This window comes from Calidris pugnax, unplaced genomic scaffold (genome assembly GCF_001431845.1).
Source record: "Calidris pugnax isolate Ruff unplaced genomic scaffold, ASM143184v1 scaffold135, whole genome shotgun sequence".
Lineage (NCBI taxonomy): Eukaryota > Metazoa > Chordata > Aves > Charadriiformes > Scolopacidae > Calidris > Calidris pugnax.
In genome coordinates this window covers 1393596-1420128 of record NW_015090961.1, presented here as the reverse complement: position 1 = coordinate 1420128, position 26533 = coordinate 1393596, and the positions used below count along the sequence as shown (strand labels likewise).

Sequence of the window (26533 nt, the reverse complement as noted above, 5' to 3'; positions counted from 1 at the left end):
GGTGCCCTTGTACGTAGAGGGGGTGAATCAGAAGAACCCCCCGTCCAGCCACCTGCCTGGAAATTTGGAGTCAAGCCTAACCACTGCATCCTGTGTTTTTTTCTGCTTCCACGTGCTTTGAGGAAAACTCTTTAGCTGGAGGTTCCATGTATAGCTTGGGATGGATAGGATTTCAGGAAGTCCTGAGGTCCAATGAGGTCCAGCTAACAACTCGAGATTGAAGAATCTCCTCCTAAAGCATATTAGGTGTGTGCCTCCTCGACCTTATTGGTAGGTGCCAAGTGGTTTTTGGACACTTGGAAGGATTTCATGGCTGAGGATGTGTTTTCTGGGCACCTTTTGGGATAGGATACCCGTTTGTAAGGGCCACCAGTTGTAAGAAAAGCATTCAGAGAGCCCATGGCCTCTGTGCACCATTTCACATCAAACCTTGGCCAAAAACAATCAGGTCCCGAGTGCAACCTGCCTGCTCAAACCAAACTCTCTGGGAGGAGATGCTCTAAACTCTGAGCACATTTACACCCAAATCAGTGTTTCTGAGAAGACCCTCTCTCTCCCTTCACAGAAGGTCTTTTGGTTATTCCACTCTTCATTTTTACGTTCAGGACAGAGGTTAGTCTACTGCTGTCATAAGGATCCACCTCGTCAAAATCCCCTGGCTATTCCCTCACATCCATTCATAGCTGCTGGTTCCCAAGTGATGAAAAAATATCAGAAAATCCTTTGAGTCTCAGGACATAAAAATCAACGCTGTTTTGAAACAAACTTAATCCTTCTTCTCCCCAAAAGAGGTCACTTGCATCCAGCCTCACAGCCACCTGCTGTTTAGAGGAGCGGAACACAGACCTGTTCACTGCTAGGGTCAAAATCCGAGGATTTCACCAAAAGCAAACTGCCACTGGCCCAAGACCACATACAACCAGCCTCTTCTGCAGACTTTGAAAGCCCTGGCAGCACTAGATATGGGTAAGGGGTGATACAGCAAGCCTGGCATTAGTTTTTATCTCCTTGAATCCCAGCCGATTCTGTCACAAGCTTGGAGTGTTAAAATTAAAACATCCCTTTGGTGGTGCTGGTGGAAGCTGCACAAGAGCCTACCCAGGGCAGGAGAAGGCAGAAGGCAACAGCAACCCTTACCTGAGCAGGAGGCAAGAGGGGTTGGTTTGATTTCAGAAAATCACACTGAAAGCACAGCTTAATTTGCATACATATATCATTTTGTATTCTCAGAAGCCACAGTCTTATTGTCACTGCCATTATCATCCCATCAGCAAGATTAATTGGGAAAAATGTCTTTTTTTTTTTCCTCCCTCTAAACATACTTAAAAAGCAGGGAATGCTACAACCCTGCCTGCCCCCTGCCTTCACACCAGGCAGCGGTGCCCATCTGCACAGCTTGGAGGGACGTTCCACCAGAGAAACCACTATCTTCCAGACAAAGCCAATGCTTTGCAGAGATAACTCAGATCTTGCTGCCTCTCCACAGGGCTGGTTGTCCTCAGCTCTGATGTGGACGTGCTACATCCAGCCCCAGAGTCACCCTCTCCATCCCTGGAGGTCCCAGAACCACCACCACAGCACATCTGGAAATCAGAGACACCATACTCAGGCAACAAGTGTGACACGTGTGCCTCACGCTTCCCCTGTAGACTTACAGACACACTAAGCATAAGGTGAAGCATATCTACCCCCATCACAAACCAGAACAATGTGGATCCACTGTTTTAGGAAGAGAAATTCTTTTCACACAGCAGGCAGAGAAAACAGAGAGGGAAAGACAGCTCCAGATCACCACCTTTTTTTTTTTTTTTTTTCCCTCCCCTAGTTCCGGTTTAAATACCATCTTGGCACAAAGTCAGTCCAATAACTTTGGTTATTTGGTTCAGATGTTACAGTCCATTTGCAGAGAGCATCTGGTGGTGAGCTCTGCAGGGACGTGACAGCCGGGGGTGGGGGAGAGCTGGCGATTGACCCTTCTGGGCAGAATTAAATTGGCAGAGAGGTGCATTTCCGACGGATGCTCAGGGGTTGTACCAACCCCCAGGAGGGAGATGACAGGGGACCTGCCTGGTGTGCTCATTTCTGTGAAGGATAAAAGTGAAACAGGCTGGTTAATGAAATTAGCGGTCAGCCCAAATCACACTCCTGTGTGTGCTGAGTACAGAAAGACAGGGTTGGAGCGGGGTTCAGGTGCCCACCTGGGGCATCCCTCCGCTTGGGATCAGTGGGTTCAGGTCATTCAGAGAAGGTGCCCTTGTACGTAGAGGGGGTGAATCAGAAGAACCCCCCGTCCAGCCACCTGCATGGAAATTTGGAGTCAAGCCCAACCACTGCATCCTGTGGTTTTGTCTGCTTCCACGTGCTTTGAGGAAAACTCTTTAGCTGGAGGTTCCACGTATAGCTTGGGATGGACAGGATTTCAGGAAGTCCTGAGGTCCAGCTAACAACTCGAGATTGAAGAATCTCCTCCTAAAACATATTAGGTGTGTGCCTCCTGGACCTTTTACAACTCGAGATTGAAGAATCTCCTCCTAAAGCATATTAGGTGTGTGCCTCCTCGACCTTATTGGTAGGTGCCAAGTGGTTTTTGGACACTCGGAAGGATTTCATGGCTGAGGATGTGTTTTCTGGGCACCTTTTGGGATAGGATACCCGTTTGTAAGGGCCACCAGTTGTAAGAAAAGCATTCAGAGAGCCCATGGCCTCTGTGCACCATTTCACATCAAACCTTGGCCAAAAACAATCAGGTCCCGAGTGCAACCTGCCTGCTCAAACCAAACTCTCTGGGAGGAGATGCTCTAAACTCTGAGCACATTTACACCCAAATCAGTGTTTCTGAGAAGACCCTCTCTCTCCCTTCACAGAAGGTCTTTTGGTTATTCCACTCTTCATTTTTACGTTCAGGACAGAGGTTAGTCTACTGCTGTCATAAGGATCCACCTCGTCAAAATCCCCTGGCTATTCCCTCACATCCATTCATAGCTCCTGGTTCCCAAGTGATGAAAAAATATCAAAAAATCCTTTGAGTCTCAGGACATAAAAATCAACTCTGTTTTGAAACAAACTTAATCCTTCTTCTCCCAAAAAGAAGTCGCTTGCATCCAGCCTCACAGCCACCTGCTGTTTAGAGGAGCAGAACACAGACCTGTTCACTGCTAGGGTCAAAATCCGAGGATTTCACCAAAAGCAAACTGCCACTGGCCCAAGACCACATACAACCAGCCTCTTCTGCAGACTTTGAAAGCCCTGGCAGCACTAGATATGGGTAAGGGGTGATACAGCAAGCCTGGCATTAGTTTTTATCTCCTTGAATCCCAGCCGATTCTGTCACAAGCTTGGAGTGTTAAAATTAAAACATCCCTTTGGTGGTGCTGGTGGAAGCTGCACAAGAGTCTACCCAGGGCAGGAGAAGGCAGAAGGCAACAGCAACCCTTACCTGAGCAGGAGGCAAGAGGGGTTGGTTTGATTTCAGAAAATCACACTGAAAGCACAGCTTAATTTGCATACATATATCATTTTGTATTCTCAGAAGCCACAGTCTTATTGTCACTGCCATTATCATCCCATCAGCAAGATTAATTGGGAAAAATGTCTTTTTTTTTTTCCTCCCTCTAAACATACTTAAAAAGCAGGGAATGCTACAACCCTGCCTGCCCCCTGCCTTCACACCAGGCAGCGGTGCCCATCTGCACAGCTTGGAGGGACGTTCCACCAGAGAAACCACTATCTTCCAGACAAAGCCAATGCTTTGCAGAGATAACTCAGATCTTGCTGCCTCTCCACAGGGCTGGTTGTCCTCAGCTCTGATGTGGACGTGCTACATCCAGCCCCAGAGTCACCCTCTCCATCCCTGGAGGTCCCAGAACCACCACCACAGCACATCTGGAAATCAGAGACACCATACTCAGGCAACAAGTGTGACACGTGTGCCTCACGCTTCCCCTGTAGACTTACAGACACACTAAGCATAAGGTGAAGCATATCTACCCCCATCACAAACCAGAACAATGTGGATCCACTGTTTTAGGAAGAGAAATTCTTTTCACACAGCAGGCAGAGAAAACAGAGAGGGAAAGACAGCTCCAGGGGTATCTTCACATCACCAAACAAGAGGGCAAAGCTCCCATCAGTTTCTAACAGGGAGGAAATCCAGGTGGAAGCCTCAAGCAGAGGAGAAAAATGGTTTAAAAAAAAAAAATACACACACATAGACAATTAGCCCTTGTCTTTTGATTTTTTTAAGTATTTAGTTTTTCTTTCCAATAGCAAGAGTTAGAAAGTCCCAAATAAGAGAGCTATAATTCTCTTGAGCACATAAATCCGGGAGCCGGGCTCTCAGAGAACACCATCCAAATGCATAAAATCAACCCAAATACCAGAAGAATCTCAGTAAAATCCCAGAAGCTGGCAGCATTTTAATTTTGCTACAATACTGTTAGCCGTGTATGAACATGCTTTAACTATAGTTGTTGCACGCAGTAATAATGTTAATTCAGCCAAGTTTAAATAGAAGCTAAATCCTTCCCTTTGTTTCTCCTCCTCTCCAGCCTTACAGAGCTGGGGAGATTGAAAGAGCAAAAACGCTGATGTTTTATGCCTTGATCCGAAGGCTTATGGCACCAATAAATCAATACGTAAATATGCTAACAGGATTTCTTGATAAAAAATTCATTCTTTCCCCTGCTAGTGTGGACTCACTCAGCTGCTTTATTCATGAGCCTGCCTGGCACTGCGAAAGCTCTTTCACTGTCAAAAATTACAGGCTGGCCAAGGGACTCTACTTATTTATATTTTTTTTAACCTTTTTTTGCATTCTTTTATTTTTAAACAGCTGTGAACTTCAATTATGAATGTAAACTTGGTCTCAGCAATTCCTATTGGAGAGAGGTAATGCACATTCACAATAAGGAAGGTCAGAGCTATGGTGGAGGTACTCAGGAGAAAGCATTACCCCAAGAAACATGCAACTGGCTGCTCTGGGAACCCACAGGGTGGTTGTGGCCCCAAAGCTGTCTGGAACATGTATTTTACATATGCGAGCACCTTCTGCAAGGTCACACAACAAGTTAACCACATCATGATGATAACAGATCCCAGAAAGACCAAAGCTGTAAGCAGAGGGACCCCAAGCAGCTCATGGGCTACTTGCAACCCCAAGACCTTCTGTTTGGCTAGTAGTCTTCAGCTGAGACAGTGGACCAAGGCATTGCCTTGTTGATGACCACAGTGCTCAGTCCACTGGCCACTCAGCAGTGCCACTGGGGCATCCACACAAAGCCAGACACATTTATCTCAACACTCAAAAGCAAAGTCTAAGAAACAGCAAACCTTCCCTACCCTGCATTCAAAAGTCATCATAAATCTAAAAGCCAAATAGCTTTGAAGCTATTAGGAAGACCAAGTAATTCGAATAGTTTCACCAAAATGTGACACAAACGCTAAGGGGGCAGCCAATTCATCCAGCAAAACTCCAAGATATTCTACAATCCAAACACAGAATCACAGAATGATATGGGGTTGGAAGGGACCTCTGGAGCATCATCTCGTCCTGTCAGAGCAGGTCCACCCAGAGCAGGCTGCACAGAAACGTCTCCAGGCAGGGTTTAAATGTCTCCAGAGAAGGAGACTCCACCACCTCTCTGGGCAGCCTCTGCCAGGGCTCTGCCACTCTCACATGAAAGAAGTTCCTCCTCCTGTTTAGGTTGAACTTCCCATGTTCAAGTTTGTGCCTGTTCCCTCTTGTCCTGTCCCTGGGCACCACTGAAAAAAGCCTGGCCCCATCCTCCTGACACCCAGCCTTTAAGTATTTATAGGCATTGATCAGATCCCCCCTCAGTCTTCTCTTCTCCAGACTAACCAGACCCAAGTCCCTCAGCCTTTCCTCATCAGAGAGATGCTCTAGTCCCTTCATCATCTTCACAGCATTTTGCTGCACAAGCAACCAGCACCACAGGTGCCTCACGTAGTTATCTTCAAGTTTCTTTCCCTGAGCACACAACTTGTTTTCTGAGGAGGCGGAGAGAACCCTGACAAGCGCCCACACAGGGTTACCAGAGGCTCTTGGAGTTGGATTGTTTGAGGAATGTTGCTCCTTGAAAAACAGGCACTGCTTTCAAGTTTCAAATTCTTGGAAAGCAAGAGTGCTTTACACGTCATTCGTTCCTTTAGAAGACTCATGTGTAAATCAAGTTATACTTCGAATAAATTCAGTGCTCTCAAGATGTTTTTTCTCATACTGCAAAACCAACCAGCAAAGCCTCAGGTACCTCCTGTCTTTCACCGAAGGGCCAAAGCAGTCCTCAAATGTACTCCTAAAGTGAGGATAGAGGAATACACACACTTCTGTATACACACAAACACACACGTTTGGTTTGGTTGCTCACAAATAACTGCAATATTTACATAAACATAAGGATGCCTTCAGACCGAAATAGAGGTTTTCTTGCTCTAGTGAGTAGACGCAAAATAAGCTTTTCCTCCCACTCAGCAGCCCCTGTGGCCCACAGTCCCTACCTCAGCAAGACAGAGCCAATCCCTCCCTCAGCAAGACATGGACCCATTCCCAGAACACTGAAACAATCCAATACTCAATCATTTTCTGACTTTGAACATAGCAAATTGTGGATCAATGCCCAAAAGCATCGTAGATAACAACAGTCCTAAGAACAACGTGCAGGGTTCCTCCTCATCTTAAACGCAGATCTAGATTCTTCCCAAAAGAATAAAGCACGAACACCTCAAGCACTTGTTTTCTCCTCCAAATTTTGCAGGCAAAAGTTTCCCAAGAAATTTTCAAAAGCAGAAAACTGTTTAAATGAATTAAAGTCTTGATTCCATTACATCAAATTATAACAATAGGCTATTATGTGCACGCATTCTTCGGCAGAAGATTGGGATTGTTCAGAGTATCGATCTGTTTAGGTTAAATCACCTTCTGATTTTGTCTTCTAATGAGACTACCTCCAGCTTCTCCCCCAGCCAATTATAAGCAGAAAATATCCTTGTAGATACATCTACTGGTCACAGAACTAGCTGGAGCTGAGAACTTGGTCACGCAAACTTCAGAGCATGGCAAAAATCCCAAGTCCTTTGTCAGTGCAAACCCTATTTCTCAGGACAGGGATCCAACGATCCTTTTATCACCACCATTTCCCTGCCTCAGAAAAAACAAACCAAAAAGCAGTCGGTCAAGATCCTCTCAGCTCCACCTAAAGATGTCTCACAAGGTTTTATTACGATGTTCTAAATAGAAAAGGACTGTCTGTTACAGGAGACAAGAAGAAAACAAAAAAGATTTTTCTTAACCACAAGCCTTGCCAAGTTGTTCCAAATTTGAATGAAAACTGTCTGTAAAATTCCAAACTTAATTCTGAAAATATTTACTATAGTGTAAATTAAGTCTGTAGAAAGTAGTGAGATTGGCCCAGAGTTGCTCTTTTCCATATTCCAAGTCTTCACCAGGAGGGACACAGCAACAGAAGGTTTTACCACGGACCATGGTACTAGACAAACTAACTGTAAAGTACACAGCAACAGAAGGTTTTACCACGGACCACGGTACTAGACAAACTAACTGTAAAGTAGATACATCCAGATATTTTTTGGTGTGTTAATGAGTAGGTGATTTAACTGTTACTAAATCACAGTTTCACAAGCTTCAAATTACACCTGGTCTGTTTTGGAACCGTCTGGTCAAAAAGATGGGAAACATCCAGTTTTTTCCCTCAGCTCCCTCCCATGCCACAAGGAGCAGATGTGGAACTGCTGCTCTCCATTACTGGAAGGTTTCACCATGCTCCAGTCTCCGTCCATAACTCCTCCCTGGCCCCACGAGGAGGTGACCTCTGGCCAGTGAGCCCAGCAGCTGGTACCAGCATCACTATGGCACTCGAGGCTCTTCACAAGATAACTACTCCAAATTTACCTGCTTCTTTCCAGAAAAAAAAAATGAGCAAAGATTTTTAATCCAGCTAAATGACAACTGGTGCTGTATCCTGAGCTCTTATGTGGCTACAAACCCATGCAGATGAACTCTCTCGCTCTCACATGACTTTTCAGTCTGGACACCAGGCAAGGTGGCTTTGATCTAAAGTTTCTCATGTTTCATGAGCTTTCATCTTGCTTTCCACAATTACTGGGCAATTTTCCTCCTGCAAGGGATTCACAAAGGATTTGCTGGATTTTGGTAAAAGGAACACAAGAATATGAAAATGTTGCTGGAAAAAAACATCTGGATCAAAACCCTCCTATTTTAAAGTCTCTATAGCGCTGAGAACTTTCTTTGTTGGAGAAAAAACAACAGGTCACCCAGAGAGGCTGTAGTTGCCCCATCTCTGGAAATGTTCAAGGTCAGGTTGGACTGGGCTCTGAGCAACCTGAGCTGGTTGAAGATGTCCCTGCTCACAGCAGGGAGGTCGGACTAGATGACCTTTTAAGGCCCTTCCAACACAAACCATTCTATAATTCTATAAGAAGGAGGGAGGCTTGAATGTCACCAGCTCTAACCCTGAAGGTGGGCAAAGAAGGACAATAGCACCTTCTGCCAAAGAGTAGCTCCAACTTGCACCTTGTTGTACCATGCCAACAGATTGACCACAGAGGACCTCTGCCCCAGCAAACTGTTCCCCGCATCTCTACCCCCAACACAACACAAAAATCAGCCCTTATAGCACCCATCTGCAGGGATCCCCAAGCCCAGCACCCCTGACCTGCCTGGCACCCACACACTGACCATCCTGCTCATCCCACCGCTAAGTCACCCGGACACAACGTCACTCCAAACCACCCATATTGTGCCCCTTACAGCCTTTGATCCTCTCCTGTACCCCAGGGCAGATTAAAGAGCAAAGACTTTCTCCCCGAGCCCACGCACCACCAGCCTCTTCTGCAGGAGAACCACCCGCAGGTATTTCGCGTTGCTGCAGGAACTACAGGAACAAATAAAGTCCTTGCTTTTGGTTTGCCCAGAAACGTTCTGTTATTCCCCTCCTCTCCAACCACAGCTGTAGCAGTCGTGGCACGAACAGTCGGGCACAGTTCTGAGAGCAGGCAGCTGCCTTTTTCATCCCATGCAGGAAAGCAATTGTTGGGCACGTAAGAGCTGCTCGTACCCTCCGTGCTATAATGTTGTCGAGCTACAAGCAAATTCCTTCAGATGGAGTTTTCCCTTCCTGGCAAGTGCTGATGATTAAGCTGGTGTTTGGAGAGATTTTCATTTCTTTTCAGAGAGCAATTGCTCTGTTGAACTGGCTCTTTAAGTTTCTATGATGAGTGTCACTCTCCTGCTGTATATCTCAAATGTCTCCTATTAAATCTGGAGGTGGCCACCCCACAGTCATTTTGAATATACCTTCACTGAGACATTAAATAAAATGCAGAAGATTCAGCGAGACACTTTAACTCTTGCTCAGCTTTACACATTTACTCAAGTGTTTTTCTGAACCGGGTAATTTGCTGAATCAGGACTGAAAAGTCCCAATCCTTTTAGCCTTAGACAGAATGTTAGTCTTAAAGAGAAGGCTCCAGGGAGACCTTCTAGCAGCCTTCCAGCACCTGAAGGGGACCTACAGGAGAGATGGGGAGGGACCCTATGAGGGAATGTAGTGATAGGACACACATTACAAGGGGTAATGGTTTTAAACTGAAAGAGGGGAGATTGAGATGAGATGTGGGGAAGAACTTCTTTGGTGTGAGGGTGGTGAGAGCCTGGCCCAGGTTGCCCAGAGAAGCTGTGGCTGCCCCATCCCTGGAGGGGTTCAAGGCCAGGTTGGAGGGGGCTTGGAGCAACCTGGGCTGGTGGGAGGTGTCCCTGCCCAGGGCATGGGGTGGCACTGGGTGGGCTTTAAGGTCTCTTCAACCCAAAATATTCTACGAATGTCCATGCAGGCACAGGGTCAGACGGTCTGTGTTTCCATACGGATGGTCCCTTCCAATCCAAACCAAGTAGGCTCTTGGCTGCCCACTCCTAGTCCTGCTATCACTGCCCAACTCTCCTGGGAGTGATTAGTGATACCAAAACACAAGAAATCAACACTCACCCCACGGCAGCTGCGAGAAGCTGGGAGTTATCCATCACCTTGGTGCGCACATATAAGATGGCTGATTCTTATTAGCAGATTAAAGTCATCCTAACTCAATAGTGAGTGCAATTCAACACTAACAACATTAGGGTGTTTTCTCCTCTTTATGAAACCACGGGGAGAGTGAGAACACAATTAAAACCATGCAGCACCTTGGGGCACACAGGAGCTCAGCTCCCATCTCCATCACATTACACCGGCACCGCTGGTTCTGGAGCGAGAGCCTGGTCCTGGCATCTCCCTTCACAATCAGGACATTTCCAAGAGCAAACACACAGTGACAGGAGAAGTTCAGCACTGGTGAACAGCAGGTCCCAAGGGTAATCTCTCCCCTGGACAGGGTAACAGGAAATTTTACACTATAAATGTAACCCAGCTGTTAGGCAGATGCCATGTCCCTCCTGGCTCTGAGATGCTCTAAAAAGTTGAGAAGTCAGAACAGGCTCTTTGCTACAGACAAGACCGTGGTGGCAGATTTCTACACAATAAATGTAACCCAGCTGTTAGGCAGATGCCTCCTGGCTCTGAGATGCTTTAAAAAGTTGAGAAGTCAGAACAAGCTCTTTGCTGCAGACAAGACTGTGGTGGCAGATTTCTACACCCCCCTAGGCATTGCTTGCTTTACCATTGCTATTTTTTTTCCTCTCTTTGCTCCGCTTCCCACAGTGTGCTGCTTTATAAGATCTCCACCAGGGCTACATCCACCTCTTTGAAGACCCAGGTAAATCTTGAGGCTCTGGCCACACGCTGTGTTCCCAGAGAGCATCTCAGCTCATGCAACCCAACGTCAGGAAGCCTAAGTGAGGGCAGAGCACCCTTGTTTTCATGCTGTTAATGCCAAGCATGGCATCAGTCCCCCACTCTATTTCACTTGGACTTCTCTCTTACAGCCCTGAGTCCTGACACTCCACATTTACCTATCTCAGCTCATGCAACCCAACGTCAGGAAGCCTAAGTGAGGGCAGAGCACCCTTGTTTTCATGCTGTTAATGCCAAGCATGGCATCAGTCCCCCACTCTATTTCACTTGGACTTCTCTCTTACAGCCCTGGGTCCTGACACCCCACATTCACCTGGAGCACAGCTTGTCCCTCGGGCACAGCAGAGAATGCAGAGTAAAAGAAAGAAGCCACATCAGAAATGTGTGGTGTGATTCAGAGCAGTAAAACAAAACCTTTCCTTGTGCTTATCCTTCCTGTTAACCTAACGCAAGGAAAGTGCTTCAGCCAATTTTTTTCCCCCTTTTCCTGTCTGCTCACGCTTTTGCTGGCTAAACAGTTTTGTTCCTCAATATGTTGATTCAGAGCAAAGAGAGCTGATACACACACACACACAGAGTAATCAGAGGAGACTGAACCCATCGTACACCCCCTCAGTCACTAACGCCGCAGGCTGCCAGCCCCAGGACACGCAAATATCACTGGAAACTAAACCTCATTTATTCTCCTCCATCTCAGTATCCAGCAATTATGTATTTGTGCTTTAGCGGAGTGGCTCCAGGTCACTTCTAACAGACAGCAGACAACAGCCCGTTAGGTGTATGAGGAGAAAAAAGCAATTTCAAAGCCACCTTCACAGAGTCCCACAGGCTTTGCTATCACATTTGCTGCTCTACCAAAGTAGGTGTGACAGTCACACACCATGAAAGCCAAGTGCATAACCTCACAGGAAACCACAACCACGAGCAAAGGGCCAGCAAAAAGCCACTTAAGTCACTTTAAGCCTTAACTGGCAGGTTTAAGAGATGCTTGAAGGTGTGGGGCTCCTGAGCCCAGAAGGAATATCACAAGCAGGGAACAAACCAAGAGGAACCTCAATCCAAGTCTCTGAGATGAAGGGATGCTGCTTTATGTTATTTATTTCCCTTCTTTCTGTTGCACGGTGACCTGTACCCTTCCTCCATCTTCCAGGAGGGTTTCACACAGGAAACCATCTCCTGGTCCAGGCAGCCAGTGCTGGTCACATCCAGACTCCTCCTGAGGAACATCACCTTCGAGTCCTCAGCTCCAGTTGTAACTGATGGAGAACAAGTGTCAATGATTCGATCTTCATAGATAAACACTCTCAGAAAGGCCCATGTGAGGTCTCCAAACAACTGGATCAAACTGATTCTCTTCAGCCCCTACAAGCCCCAGCACATCCACCATACCACCAACAAAACCAGCTAGGGGCTGGGCTGGAAATGGAACAACCATTATAGCCCAACCTTCCAATTCTGTATCTTTATAGGAATCAAGAAATTCAAAAACACAAAGGGAAATGAAAAATACCAAGTGAATCATAAGATATTCTGAATTCAGTGAGGGTAAAGTTCTATTTGGGATACAATTTATTACATTTTATTTGAACTGTTCATTCCTACTTACAAGCATATTAGGTTAGGCCCAGTCCACAGTCTTGAAATACCCACTGGACACTAATATTTGTCAGTAGAAAACAGAAGAAACATGAAAAAAACTCTTGCCATTAAGATCAAAAGAGAGTGAGTGTACACTTTGACATTTCTCCTTTCCTGCAAGGAGTCTCTGTTTTGCAAAGCAAATTCCACCAGGTAGCTTTGAACTCCTGTAGATAAAAGATAAAAGGTGAAAATCCTGCTCTTTGAAAGTCAACATCAAGACTTCTGCCAAATTCAGATGAATCAGGTTTCACCCATGGTTTTTTTTGCAGGAGAACTGGGACCACAAACCACACTCCTCAGGTCCTTGGAAGCTCATCATGTACCTCCACTGCAAAGGCATGACTACACCTCAGAGAGGAGTATAGACCAGCTACACCAAGACTTTTCAGGATTTTCTCACCTTGGAAAACACAGTGAGCTCCCCATGGGAGTCAGGATCAAAGGCACAAGCACATTTCAGAATGGACAGTAAGGTTATGCCTGGGAAAAACTGAGAATTACTGCTACAGAAAAGGAAAGCAGGAGTTTCACTACCACCTCTTTAAAAAGTTCTACATTTCCGAACAGCCTATATTAGCAATATGCAATAGGTGAATCACTGTCATTCACAAACACTCAGCATGTAAACAAAATGATCTAAAATGCCATTGTTTAATTTGAAAAATAGATCAGGAGGAAGATCAGGACTCAAATCTGAGGGCACTACAGTTTCTCTTGCTGAGCATCTGCATTATTTCCTCCCACCTCTGTATTTGTCCCCAATACTCACCCTCAGTTTTCTTTACCCAGAGTCTGCACCTTAGTTTGCCAAGAACTTGGAGGCCACCCCTGGAAACATTCTCCTCCCTCAGAGATGACAATGTCCTCAAGCTCCAACAGCCACTGGCTGCTGTCAGACAGCTATGCCTAAAGCATGATAACAAGTGCAGTGTGGTAATACTTAGCATATTAAACTACTTCATGGAAACTAATGAATAAATTTCCATAACGGTCCCAAGAGATACACCGATCACTAGTTACCACTTACCTCAGTAATGGCTCCCTTGGGTACCAGCAAAGTGGATGTAGCAACTCTTGCTGGCTCACATCACCCCCAACCCCAGCGTGATGCTCCAGGTGACCACAACTGGCTGCAGAAGGTGACTGCCCTGACCAAGAGTGCCCAGAGCAGAGCCCAGGTCAGCACCACCAAACCAAATGCAGGATGGATGCACCAGCCCAGTGAAGGGGCTGGTTTCCATTGCTGAGAGACACAACTCCTGCTGCTGGACAAGCCTGGGGCTAAACTAGTCCCAGTTGCAGAAAAAGATGTTGGGTTTGCTACTCTAGGGCACGTTGTACTTGATACCATCGCTACCTGCGGCAAGCTGATGGTCTAGGTAGGTTTTTCCCTAAATTCATGGTCCAGAAGATGCTCTGTCCGTACTTCAGGGATCTCTCACTGGATTAGACTGAAAAACCCTTCAAAACACCAGACTGTGACACTGAGTCCTCCCACACTGAGGGAAACAGTTTAGTTACTCTATTTTAATGCATTCCAAGCTCACGTTGAAACCTTGAATTAGCAGGAGGGAAGTGCACTCCATTTGCTGGAGCAATGTTTCTTCCCTGTCCTCAGGACACAGCAACTTTCCTAAATTACCTGTTGCTCCTCAGACCTTTTTGAGTAGAAACAAGGCACAGCTGACAGGTCTGCAGCTCACAGAAGGGCTCGTTTGGAGCACTTGCTCTAATGTTACCGTACTGCTGATTCAGGAAGGAGTTTTCCCCAGCTTCTTCTTAAAGCATTTCACCCAGCTGATGATTCAGTCTTTTTTGCTTCAAGCATAAATCACCTTCCAGATAAAGTCTTGCTAGGAAGCTTTCATTGGCCCTAATTAAAATGAAACTTGGCGAAAGTATAAAGAGTGGATGAGCAAGGAAAAATTGGGCTGAGATTTGTGAACTGGCATTCTCCCTGCCCTCCCAATTCCTCCATTTATCACAGGAGGAGGAGTGAATGTTTGCAAGGTACATTACTTGCTGCAAAACTCATCCTTTGATACTATTTTTCTCCGGATCTGTAGGAAGGCTGCATCTGGACCACGTGTAAAGTCATCTGAATCCTTTGGAAATGACAGGATAACCCTTCACGACAAACTGAATTTCACTAACTGTTTTAAACTGAAAAAGGGGAGATTCAGAGGAGATCTCAGGAAGGAATTCTTTACTGTGAGGGTGGTGAGAGCCTGGCCCAGGTTGCCCCGAGAAGCTGTGGCTGCCCCATCCCTGGAGGGGTTCAAGGCCAGGTTGGAGGGGGCTTGGAGCAACCTGGTCTGGTGGGAGATGTCCCTGCCCAGGGCAGGGGGTGGCACTGGATGGTCTTTAAGGTCCTTTCCAACCCAAACCATTCTATGATTCCATGGAATTAATGGTAAAGCAGGTCCTACTCTACAACTGACCCCAGCCATCACTACAGCAAACTAAAAATCCTAACTTATCTGAACACCTCGCAACAAATGTGGTAGCAGGAAGAGAGGAGCAATAACAAAGCCCTGTTGATGCAGGACAATCAATCAGTGACCACCTTCCAGGAAGAAATGAATGGCCCATTAAGGAAGCAGTTCCTAACCTCAACTTCCCCCTAATGGGTCTCAGTCCTAGACTGTCTGGCATCAAAGGGATTTCAGCCCTAAGAATGTCTGGGGTCCCGGCTCTAACAACAGGAAGGGAGAGTATTTGCACAAACAAGGCAACAAACCTGCTCCAACCAAACCCAACGTGTGGCACTGGGCACAAGGGGGGAATGAGGGAAGGGCTCAGCTCAGCCTGAGGAACAAGCAGCTTTCCCCACTTTCCAGTTAGAGGGAGAAAAGCACCAACCTTATTTCTTACTAATGCATAATGACAGCTTACATAGACAGCATCTTGCCTCTTGTGGTACCATAGCCTTCTACAAATCTTAATTAAGCAAAAAAAATGAAAATAGGTTCCCAGCTCAGCTCTGATGGGTATCCTGCACCAGGGGAACACAGCCTGAGGAACAAGCAGCTTTCCCCACTTTCCAGTTAGAGGGAGAAAAGCACCAACCTTATTTCTTACTAATGCATAATGACAGCTTACATAGACAGCATCTTGCCTCTTGTGGTACCACAGCCTTCTACAAATCTTAATTAAGCAAAACATTGAAAGTAGGTTCCCAGCTCAGCTCTGATGAGTATCCTGCACCAGGGGAACGCTGGTTTCCTTGAGGAGACCAGAGGCTGGGGCTGTCAGGGAAATGGCTTCACCATTGCAAAATTTTCCTGGTCAAAACCATTCCCTTCAGCAGTGGAGAGCCCAAATTCTGAATCAAAGCTGTCTGAACAAGTAATAGCATCTGACAGTCACCTGTTGTCTGAGCCTAACTACGCTGGCTTACTTCCCATCCTCCACGAGCCAAAGAGAAGGTGGACACATGTCTGCTTAACCCACCATTCAAGTTCTAGCAACATCTTCCAGCCTCTTCCCCTGTCAGCCCAGTGTGGGTCCAGCAGGGACCCAGCTGATTCAGGCAGCGTTAACGTGGAGCTGCTGAACTGACTGGTGCTGGATGGACAGACTGGTTGCCTTGCACTTATCCCTGCACAGTCTGACACTCTGCTTTCTCTGTGTCTTCCACTACTAGGGTGCCCACCTCATCCATCAGTGGGCCCACATTATCCCTAACCTTTCTCTTGCTGTTAACATACTGAAAAAACCCCTTTTTGTTATTGTTAATATTGGTGGCCAAGATGAGCTCCACTTGAGCCTTGGCCCTTCTAATTTTCCCCCTGCATATCCTCACCGCTTCATGGTATTTCTCCTTATCTGCCAGGCCCTTTTTCCAAAGATTATAAGCCTTCTTTTTGTTCCTGAGTTCCAGCCGAAGCTCTCTATTTAGCCAGGCTGGTCTTCTTCCCTTCCTGCTTGATTTTAGGGACTTGGGAATAGCTTTATCTTGCGCCTTTAAGAGTGCCTCCTTGAAGAATGACCAGCTTTCCTGGGCACCCTCACTTTGGAAAGACCTGACACCCTCACACCTCTCACTTTGGAAAGACCTGAGCCAAACTATCAAACTCAAGCCTAAGCTCCCTCTTTCCTGAACATCACACTGAACTCTTCACCTTTCCCGATGCCACCACAGACCAACTTTTCAGTCCCAAAGTTCCTTTCAGGACACAGCAAAATCTCTCCTTTGGTTAAAGAGAGACTTTGCCCCACCACCGCCAGGAACAGGTCCAGAGGAGGCCACAAATATTTCTGAGGGCAGGAGCCCCTCTGCTGTGAGGACAGGCTGAGAGAGTTGGGGTTGTTCAGCCTGGAGAAGAGAAGGCTCCAGAGAGACCTTATAGCAGCCTTCCAGTCCCTAAAGGGGCTCCAGGAGAGATGGGGAGAGACTCGTTATGACGGAATGTAGTGATAGGAGAAAGGGGTAACTGTTTTAAACTGAAAAAGGGGAGATTCAGAGGAGATCTCGGGAAGGAATTCTTTACTGTGAGGGTGGTGAGAGCCTGGCCCAGGTTGCCCCGAGAAGCTGTGGCTGCCCCATCCCTGGAGGGGTTCAAGGCCAGGTTGGAGGGGGCTTGGAGCAACCTGGTCTGGTGGGAGATGTCCCTGCCCAGGGCAGGGGGTGGCACTGGATGGTCTTTAAGGTCCTTTCCAACCCAAACCATTCTATGATTCCATGGAATTAATGGTAAAGCAGGTCCTACTCTACAACTGACCCCAGCCATCACTACAGCAAACTAAAAATCCTAACTTATCTGAACACCTCGCAACAAATGTGGTAGCAGGAAGAGAGGAGCAATAACAAAGCCCTGTTGATGCAGGACAATCAATCAGTGACCACCTTCCAGGAAGAAATGAATGGCCCATTAAGGAAGCAGTTCCTAACCTCAACTTCCCCCTAATGGGTCTCAGTCCTAGACTGTCTGGCATCAAAGGGATTTCAGCCCTAAGAATGTCTGGGGTCCCGGCTCTAACAACAGGAAGGGAGAGTATTTGCACAAACAAGGCAACAAACCTGCTCCAACCAAACCCAACGTGTGGCACTGGGCACAAGGGAGGAATGAGGGAAGGGCTCAGCTCAGCCTGAGGAACAAGCAGCTTTCCCCACTTTCCAGTTAGAGGGAGAAAAGCACCAACCTTATTTCTTACTAATGCATAATGACAGCTTACATAGACAGCATCTTGCCTCTTGTGGTACCATAGCCTTCTACAAATCTTAATTAAGCAAAAAAAATGAAAATAGGTTCCCAGCTCAGCTCTGATGGGTATCCTGCACCAGGGGAACACTGGTTTCCTTGAGGAGACCAGAGGCTGGGGCTGTCAGGGAAATAGGTCCACCATTGCAAAATTTTCCTGGTCAAAACCATTCCCTTCAGCAGTGGAGAGCCCAAATTCTGAGTCAAAGCTGCCTGAACAAGTAATAGCAACTGACACTCACCTGTTGTCTGAGCCTAACTTTGCTAGCTTACTTCCCATCCCTCACGAGCCAAGGAGAAGGTGGACACATGTCTGCTTATCCCACCATTCAAGTTCTAGCAACATCTTCCAGCCTCTTCCCCTGTCAGCCCAGTGTGGGTCCAGCAGGGACCCAGCTGATTCAGGCAGCGTTAACGTGGAGCTGCTGAACTGACTGGTGCTGGATGGACAGACTGGTTGCCTTGCACTTATCCCTGCACAGTCTGACAACTGCATCCCCAATCACCCACCACGGGGTTTTCAGTCATTGCTGCAGTGTGCTTTGGGCTTCTGTTTCGTTTTAAAATTTGGTGAACTTAGAGTAGGCACAGAAGAAACCAAGATGAAATCCAAGGGGCCAGAAAACAGCAGATGACTGAAGCTGTGAAGAAGTTAAGGGCTGCACTGAGTGGGTCTTCTCCACCCACATCTTTTCTCAGCTACTAACCTGCAAAAGCACAGTCAGCTCCTCAGCCAGCAGAGCCACAAAGGAGGGGGTGACACAGCAGGGCCAAGGGAGATGGGGAGAGGTGGCTGCTGGCACTAGTGACATGAACACCATCTGCCGAGTGGTCCTGTGGCACGACACACACCACTTGCCCTCCACCCAACAAGCAGACCCTCCCATAGACCCTCATGAACCCACCAAGCATTAAAACCTAAGCTGGGGTCTCAGACAAGGCTTGACATTAAACAACAAATACTCAACTGCATCTCATCCAGGCATCTGCTTCCAATTAGATTAATGGGTATCTAAAACGATACTATAATAGTTTTCAAAGCAACCCCAAAATCAATACCCCAATAGTAAGCTCTGGTTTTTGCATGTGGAACAAAAGGCAGTTTGGGAACAGATGATCTAATACACCACATATTGATTAATCAATTCCATCCAGGATGCTAATGGGCTTTTCTTACAACAGCTGGCACTCGAAGGAAGGAGCGGGATTGCTGAATGAGAAGGGGAGAAACTGGTTGTGTGATGAAGTTTCAGGGCGAGGGGAGGGCAGGCAGTGGGGAAATGGGCCCTTCTAAAAATCGCTCTAAGTGGGCAGAGACTGGGAAGAAATGGAGGAACTGAGCAATGAACAGAAAAGGTAATAAATCAGATCTATTGGCTTCAAACGCTGCAGAATCGTACCTGGCAATTTACTGTGGTTGATATTAATAATACTTTCCTGTTGCTACAGAAGCCCCCACAGGAAGGTCAGAAAAAGAACTCAGTGTGGGTCTAGAGTCTATAATGAAGCAGACTGAACACTTTGTAGTCCTACTGGCCAGTGAAATGGTCATTATTAATGCCTACCTTAGCTTTTTTTTCCACTTTGGCACTTCCGACTAGGACAACGTGGGGCAATTCAGATCATCTACGCACGGCCATCAGATTGTCCTTCCTTCTACAGTCAACGAAGGGAAGCAGCCAGTGCAGCCATACATTGACATCACCACCACTTGCTCTCTCCTTCCTGACCCTGTACTTGATAAAGTCCTTTACTACCACAGAAAATGGAAGTACAAAACAGCCGGACCATCCTCCAGACCTGAACCACAGCACTTCACACCCAGTGTAGAAACACGTGAAGCTCTAAGTAAACCAACCCAAACCATTCTATGATTCCATGGAATTAATGGTAAAGCAGGTCCTACTCTACAACTGACCCCAGCCATCACTACAGCAAACTAAAAATCCTAACTTATCTGAACACCTCGCAACAAATGTGGTAGCAGGAAGAGAGGAGCAATAACAAAGCCCTGTTGATGCAGGACAATCAATCAGTGACCACCTTCCAGGAAGAAATGAATGGCCCATTAAGGAAGCAGTTCCTAACCTCAACTTCCCCCTAATGGGTCTCAGTCCTAGACTGTCTGGCATCAAAGGGATTTCAGCCCTAAGAATGTCTGGGGTCCCGGCTCTAACAACAGGAAGGGAGAGTATTTGCACAAACAAGGCAACAAACCTGCTCCAACCAAACCCAACGTGTGGCACTGGGCACAAGGGAGGAATGAGGGAAGGGCTCAGCTCAGCCTGAGGAACAAGCAGCTTTCCCCACTTTCCAGTTAGAGGGAGAAAAGCACCAACCTTATTTCTTACTAATGCATAATGACAGCTTACATAGACAGCATCTTGCCTCTTGTGGTACCACAGCCTTCTACAAATCTTAATTAAGCAAAACATTGAAAGTAGGTTCCCAGCTCAGCTCTGATGAGTATCCTGCACCAGGGGAACGCTGGTTTCCTTGAGGAGACCAGAGGCTGGGGCTGTCAGGGAAATGGCTTCACCATTGCAAAATTTTCCTGGTCAAAACCATTCCCTTCAGCAGTGGAGAGCCCAAATTCTGAATCAAAGCTGTCTGAACAAGTAATAGCATCTGACAGTCACCTGTTGTCTGAGCCTAACTACGCTGGCTTACTTCCCATCCCTCACGAGCCAAGGAGAAGGTGGACACATGTCTGCTTATCCCACCATTCAAGTTCTAGCAACATCTTCCAGCCTCTTCCCCTGTCAGCCCAGTGTGGGTCCAGCAGGGACCCAGCTGATTCAGGCAGCGTTAACGTGGAGCTGCTGAACTGACTGGTGCTGGATGGACAGACTGGTTGCCTTGCACTTATCCCTGCACAGTCTGACAACTGCATCCCCAATCACCCACCACGGGGTTTTCAGTCATTGCTGCAGTGTGCTTTGGGCTTCTGTTTCGTTTTAAAATTTGGTGAACTTAGAGTAGGCACAGAAGAAACCAAGATGAAATCCAAGGGGCCAGAAAACAGCAGATGACTGAAGCTGTGAAGAAGTTAAGGGCTGCACTGAGTGGGTCTTCTCCACCCACATCTTTTCTCAGCTACTAACCTGCAAAAGCACAGTCAGCTCCTCAGCCAGCAGAGCCACAAAGGAGGGGGTGACACAGCAGGGCCAAGGGAGATGGGGAGAGGTGGCTGCTGGCACTAGTGACATGAACACCATCTGCCGAGTGGTCCTGTGGCACGACACACACCACTTGCCCTCCACCCAACAAGCAGACCCTCCCATAGACCCTCATGAACCCACCAAGCATTAAAACCTAAGCTGGGGTCTCAGACAAGGCTTGACATTAAACAACAAATACTCAACTGCATCTCATCCAGGCATCTGCTTCCAATTAGATTAATGGGTATCTAAAACGATACTATAATAGTTTTCAAAGCAACCCCAAAATCAATACCCCAATAGTAAGCTCTGGTTTTTGCATGTGGAACAAAAGGCAGTTTGGGAACAGATGATCTAATACACCACATATTGATTAATCAATTCCATCCAGGATGCTAATGGGCTTTTCTTACAACAGCTGGCACTCGAAGGAAGGAGCGGGATTGCTGAATGAGAAGGGGAGAAACTGGTTGTGTGATGAAGTTTCAGGGCGAGGGGAGGGCAGGCAGTGGGGAAATGGGCCCTTCTAAAAATCGCTCTAAGTGGGCAGAGACTGGGAAGAAATGGAGGAACTGAGCAATGAACAGAAAAGGTAATAAATCAGATCTATTGGCTTCAAACGCTGCAGAATCGTACCTGGCAATTTACTGTGGTTGATATTAATAATACTTTCCTGTTGCTACAGAAGCCCCCACAGGAAGGTCAGAAAAAGAACTCAGTGTGGGTCTAGAGTCTATAATGAAGCAGACTGAACACTTTGTAGTCCTACTGGCCAGTGAAATGGTCATTATTAATGCCTACCTTAGCTTTTTTTTCCACTTTGGCACTTCCGACTAGGACAACGTGGGGCAATTCAGATCATCTACGCACGGCCATCAGATTGTCCTTCCTTCTACAGTCAACGAAGGGAAGCAGCCAGTGCAGCCATACATTGACATCACCACCACTTGCTCTCTCCTTCCTGACCCTGTACTTGCTAAATTCCTTTACTACCACAGAAAATGGAAGTACAAAACAGCCGGACCATCCTCCAGACCTGAACCACAGCACTTCACACCCAGTGTAGAAACACGTGAAGCTCTAAGTAAACCACAAAGTTGGGGAGAACAGGTCTGCAACAAGTCCCTCACAGCTCCCAAAGAGCAGCTGTCACATTTTGCAAGGAAATAGGGTACAGATGCTGGAAACCAGCTGAAGGGCTCTATTCCCAGCCTGTTAGCAAGGGTTAGGTGCTTGTCTCTCAAGAAAGGATACTTTAAAAGGGTGGGTATAAATTACAGACACAAAAAAGAGCATCACACTGCCTGAAAGACAGTGCAGTTGTTCAGTTGTTGCTAATTGGGTGAAGTTGCCCTAATCTTCATAAAATTGGAAATACTAAAACTGACCAAGGGTTTTTGACCTTGAGTGGCTGTGACAGTCACAGTGCCTCTGCAGGAGGCACAACCAGCAAAGACCCTAGGCAAGGAAATTCAGCCTGGTGTATCTTCTCTACAGCCAGAGTCATGCCAGGTGTGAAGGTGACTTTATAAGATTTTATAAAATTGCATTTGAGTCGCCAAAGCTAGTACTGGGTCTCAGCGCTAACATCCAGCTGATGCTGTTCATCCATGTAGTTTACAAGTTTGATCATGAAGGTTAGACTCAGTCAAAAGAGGAAAACTCAAGGTACAGAATATTAACGAGTCACTGCTTTTGCCACCCTACATAGTGCAATTTCGTAACTGATTTTCTATGGGACACCATGAGAACATACTCCTGCTCACCCACCCATCCTACAGCAGAGCACACCAGAGTCAGAGTGACACACACCTATTCTTACACGTTGCAGCACCCCCCTGGCACAAGACATCATCTTGCAGGTAACCAAGTCTGCAACCCCAAACCACTACAGGCCACCACAGTAGATCAAAGGCTCTTACAGGACCCTGCACAACAACCCTCAAGAAAATCGGAACAATCCTCCTAAAAAGTAGAGTGAGGTGCCAATCAATAGGTAAAAACCACAAACTAAATTATTTTTTTTTTCCAGAACAATCTTTTCCAAACTAACACGATGCATAACAGCACCCCGGGAGTCCTCCAGCCCCATCAGCAGACTCACGTTGTAGAGGATGTCAGTCCATCCCTCCATGGTGATGCACTGGAAGACGGTGAGCACAGCGAAGAGGATGTTGTCAAAGTTGGTGATGCCGTAGTTGGGCCCTTGCCAGTACTCCCTGCAGGTCGTCCCGCTCTCACACTGCCTGGCAGGAGGCTCCTCTCCACAAGGAAAATCTCCCACCTCGTCACCTGCAGAGAAGAACAGCAGGGAGAAAAGTCATCGACTGAAGCCAGTCAAGCAGCTGGTGCTGCTGCATCCTCCTTGTACCACTGCATGAATGTAATCTACATTTCAGGCTTCTTGGTGCCACTGTGGGCATCAAAAAGACATTATGACCATGTAATCATTTATATAGTGCTATATTCTAAGAGATGGTCTAGTGGTCAGGTGGAGCAGAGCCATCCCTGAAGTGTTCATAATTTATAGTTTGTCCCAGTGTTCAGCCATGTCATACATGAGAAATGCCACCAAAAAGAGCAGTGCAATAAAAGCAAAAGCTTGGGAATAGTGCGTGCTTCAAACACTGTGAGCCAACAATACCCCCTCATACCACTTAGCTAAGTGCTAAATATTGGCACTACAACATTAAAGGAAAAAGGGCAGGTTCTTCGTCAGTGCCTTAAGCAAGAGCTGCTTGTGGATAGCCCCAAATTCGTCCAGGTACAGATGTTCAACCACAGCTGCATGAGGAACCCCTGGTTTCATCCCAAGGCAGTACCACCACAGCAGCCAGGGAGGTGGACCAAGAGATCCAGCCCCTCTTTAAGCTTCATATTCCTGCCCCACAGGGAAATGCTGTGGACTGTAAGTACACGGGGCAGGGAAAACATCCAGCCGTCTGCTTGTGTGCAGCAAGGATGGAGTTTCTTTGCTGAGATTCATTTCAGACCCAGAGAAGGCAAAGGAGGATGAGACTATCATCATTGAGGACCACGAGGGATGGGCCAGAAGGGTGGCCAGCATCTTCCAGGGTCAGCTGGGAAGTCTGAAGCATTGCAGCCTCCCCAGAGACATTGCAAGAACCAACACAGAGCAGTTTGGAAAGCTAAAGTGCTGGGTTTTCAAAGTAAATAAATATACTAAGTAATATTCCTATTTACACAGAGATGCAATTCGGGAAATATTAAAGTGACACGTTATGGTAATAGAGCAGCAAACTGCACAAAATCAAATGCACTAGGGGAAAACAAGATCAGCACTAACAATAATTAGGAATAATCATTCCACAGAGCAAAGCCTGCAGGAGAAAAACAAGATTGTCACTCTGGCTCCAGGATATATATATACACATATGTGAGTGTGTGTGACATGTTTTCCTGTTGACTCAACACCTTAATGCAGGGCATCTCTCTCCAGCTCCCATATGGGTCACCACAGGCTTTCACGAGGGCTCAGTGAGACAAGTTTGAAAAAGAAAATACCAAATCTGGCTCTTGCAGACCATTTGTGAATGTGCCTTAAAAGAGAATCCAGTTTTATCTCTGTTTGGTCTTTTGTTGCCAGGTAATGCTCTGAAAATGTAACCCACATCAACTTTGAAAGGTTGGGTTAGTTTTCCTTTTTAAAAAAAAAAAAAGAGGCCAGAACTGGTCCCTACTCCCATGGCTGGGGAAAGACAGAGAAAAGGGAAGTTTCTCAAGGAAAAATGGGAAACAAATGCAATGTCCTCCTCTACTGGAGCAGCTTCAGGGCACCTGGGATGCATCAGCTGCGGAAGGTGGCTGCTCAAATACAGTCCTGTGTCAGCAGAACAGGACAGCACGGAGGATGCATGGAGAGGAAAACAAGTCAGGCATCCACTGGAACATGCACTGCCATTAATTTTTACCCATTTTTCATTAAAATAGATAAACCTTCCCACTAGCTCGGAACAGCCTGTCAGGCTGAGAGGCAGAAGCCTTAAATAACCCCTTTTGCCATATTTTGTTCCCGAGCACCTCCCCTCTTTGCAGGTTGTTACTGACCCACCCAGGGCTACTGGATTAGCAGGGCTTTAGCAATGTTTGCTGTTGACATCTCCACTCAGTTCCCTCCAGGATGCACTGAAGTTCCAGCCAGCACTTCTCAGGTGGTTCCTGATTCCAGGAATAATCCCAGGAGTTTTCTCCCTTTGGGGGTTTGGAACCGCAACAAGCACGAGCGACTCTTCCTCCTCCTCCTCCAATTTGCTGCCCTCTGACAGAGGCATCTCTTTAATGACGTTCACATTTCCACACTCGAGCCAGCCTTTGGAGCCCTTGGTATCAGGCCTGGGCTCATTAATGCACCTCTTTGGAGCTGATGAGCACTTAGGTTTTTAAAAGGCTGGGCTGATGGCTTTGCGGGATGCTCGGCTGCTCCGCTCACAAGGGACCACAGCGCCAGGAAACCTCACCGCTCTCTCTGCCTTTCCAGAAACACCATCGGGCCATTTCCCGCCCAGCAGGTGGAATCGATCCCCATAATTCATCCCACAACCAGCTCGTTAGCCCTTGAGAAAAGCTTGTAAATCCCAGCTCCTTCCCACACCGCCTGGCGAGCGGATTCGGGGCGACACAAACCCGGCCACACCGCACCTTCCCACTTCTCCCAAAAGAATGATGACAGGACGAGAGGTAATGGTATGAAGCTGCAGCAGGGGAGATTCAGACTAGATATTAGGAAGAATTACTTTACTGAAAGAGTGGTCAGGCACTGGAACAGCCTGCCCAGGGAGGTGGTGGAGTCACCATCCCTGGAGGTATTTAAGAAACGGGTAGACGTGGCTCTTCAGGGCATGCTCTAGTGCCCAAGATTATTGGTTTGTGGAGGGGTGTAGTGTGTGGGGCTGTGGATGTGGGGTTTAGCTGGTGGGTGGTGGTTTTGGGTTTGTTGTACTGTGGTGGTTGTGGTGGGTTTTTTTTGTTTGTGTTTTTTTGTTTGGTTGGTTGGTTTTTTGGGTTTTTTTGTTGTTTTTTTGTGGTTGGACTCGATCTCGGGAGGTCCCTTCCAACCACTAAGATTCTGTGATTCTGTGATGCCAGGTGCTGGGATGCAGAGATACACAACACGCACCACAGCTTTTCGGCTGCTCTCCCAATTCCTAACTGGGAGCCACCCAGTGAGCAGGAGTCACTTACACACGACGTTACACATGACCAAAAAATCTGTGCTCCGTCCCCAAGGCTGGCAGAGAGAGAGATCTCTCAGTCATCACTGATGTCAGAGAGCTGTCTGCAGAGAGCACGAACAGCTTTGGGGTTTATAGATACACAACACGCACCACAGCTTTTCGGCCGCTCTCCCAGTTCCTAACTGGGAGCCACCCAGCGAGCAAGAGTCACTTACACACGACGTTATACATGACAAAAAATCTGTTCTCCATCCCCAAGGCTGGCAGAGAGAGAGATCTCTCAGTCATCACTGATGTCAGAGAGCTGTCTGCAGAGAGCACGAACAGCTTTGGGGTTTATTTTTCCCTTTTAACTAGTTTCTGGGGGGGAGGAAAAAAAAAAATGCTCATTTTTTTCATACAGCTTTGGGGTTTATTTTTCCCTTTTAACTAGTTTCTGGGGGGGGAGGAAAAAAAAAATGCTCATTTTTAGCCCACTGGCCCATCATTTGCTC

General features: G+C 46.9%; 1 protein-coding gene across 1 annotated transcript in view; it reads right to left on the bottom strand.

Moving 5' to 3' along the window:
* CACNA1B (calcium channel, voltage-dependent, N type, alpha 1B subunit) overlaps nt 1-26533 on the bottom strand; it is a 330920-nt gene that overhangs the window by 184748 nt on the left and 119639 nt on the right. The window contains exon 6 of the mRNA XM_014952366.1: nt 22949-23136. Within this exon, the coding sequence (XP_014807852.1) occupies nt 22949-23136 (188 nt within the window). The remainder of the gene's footprint in view (nt 1-22948; nt 23137-26533) is intronic.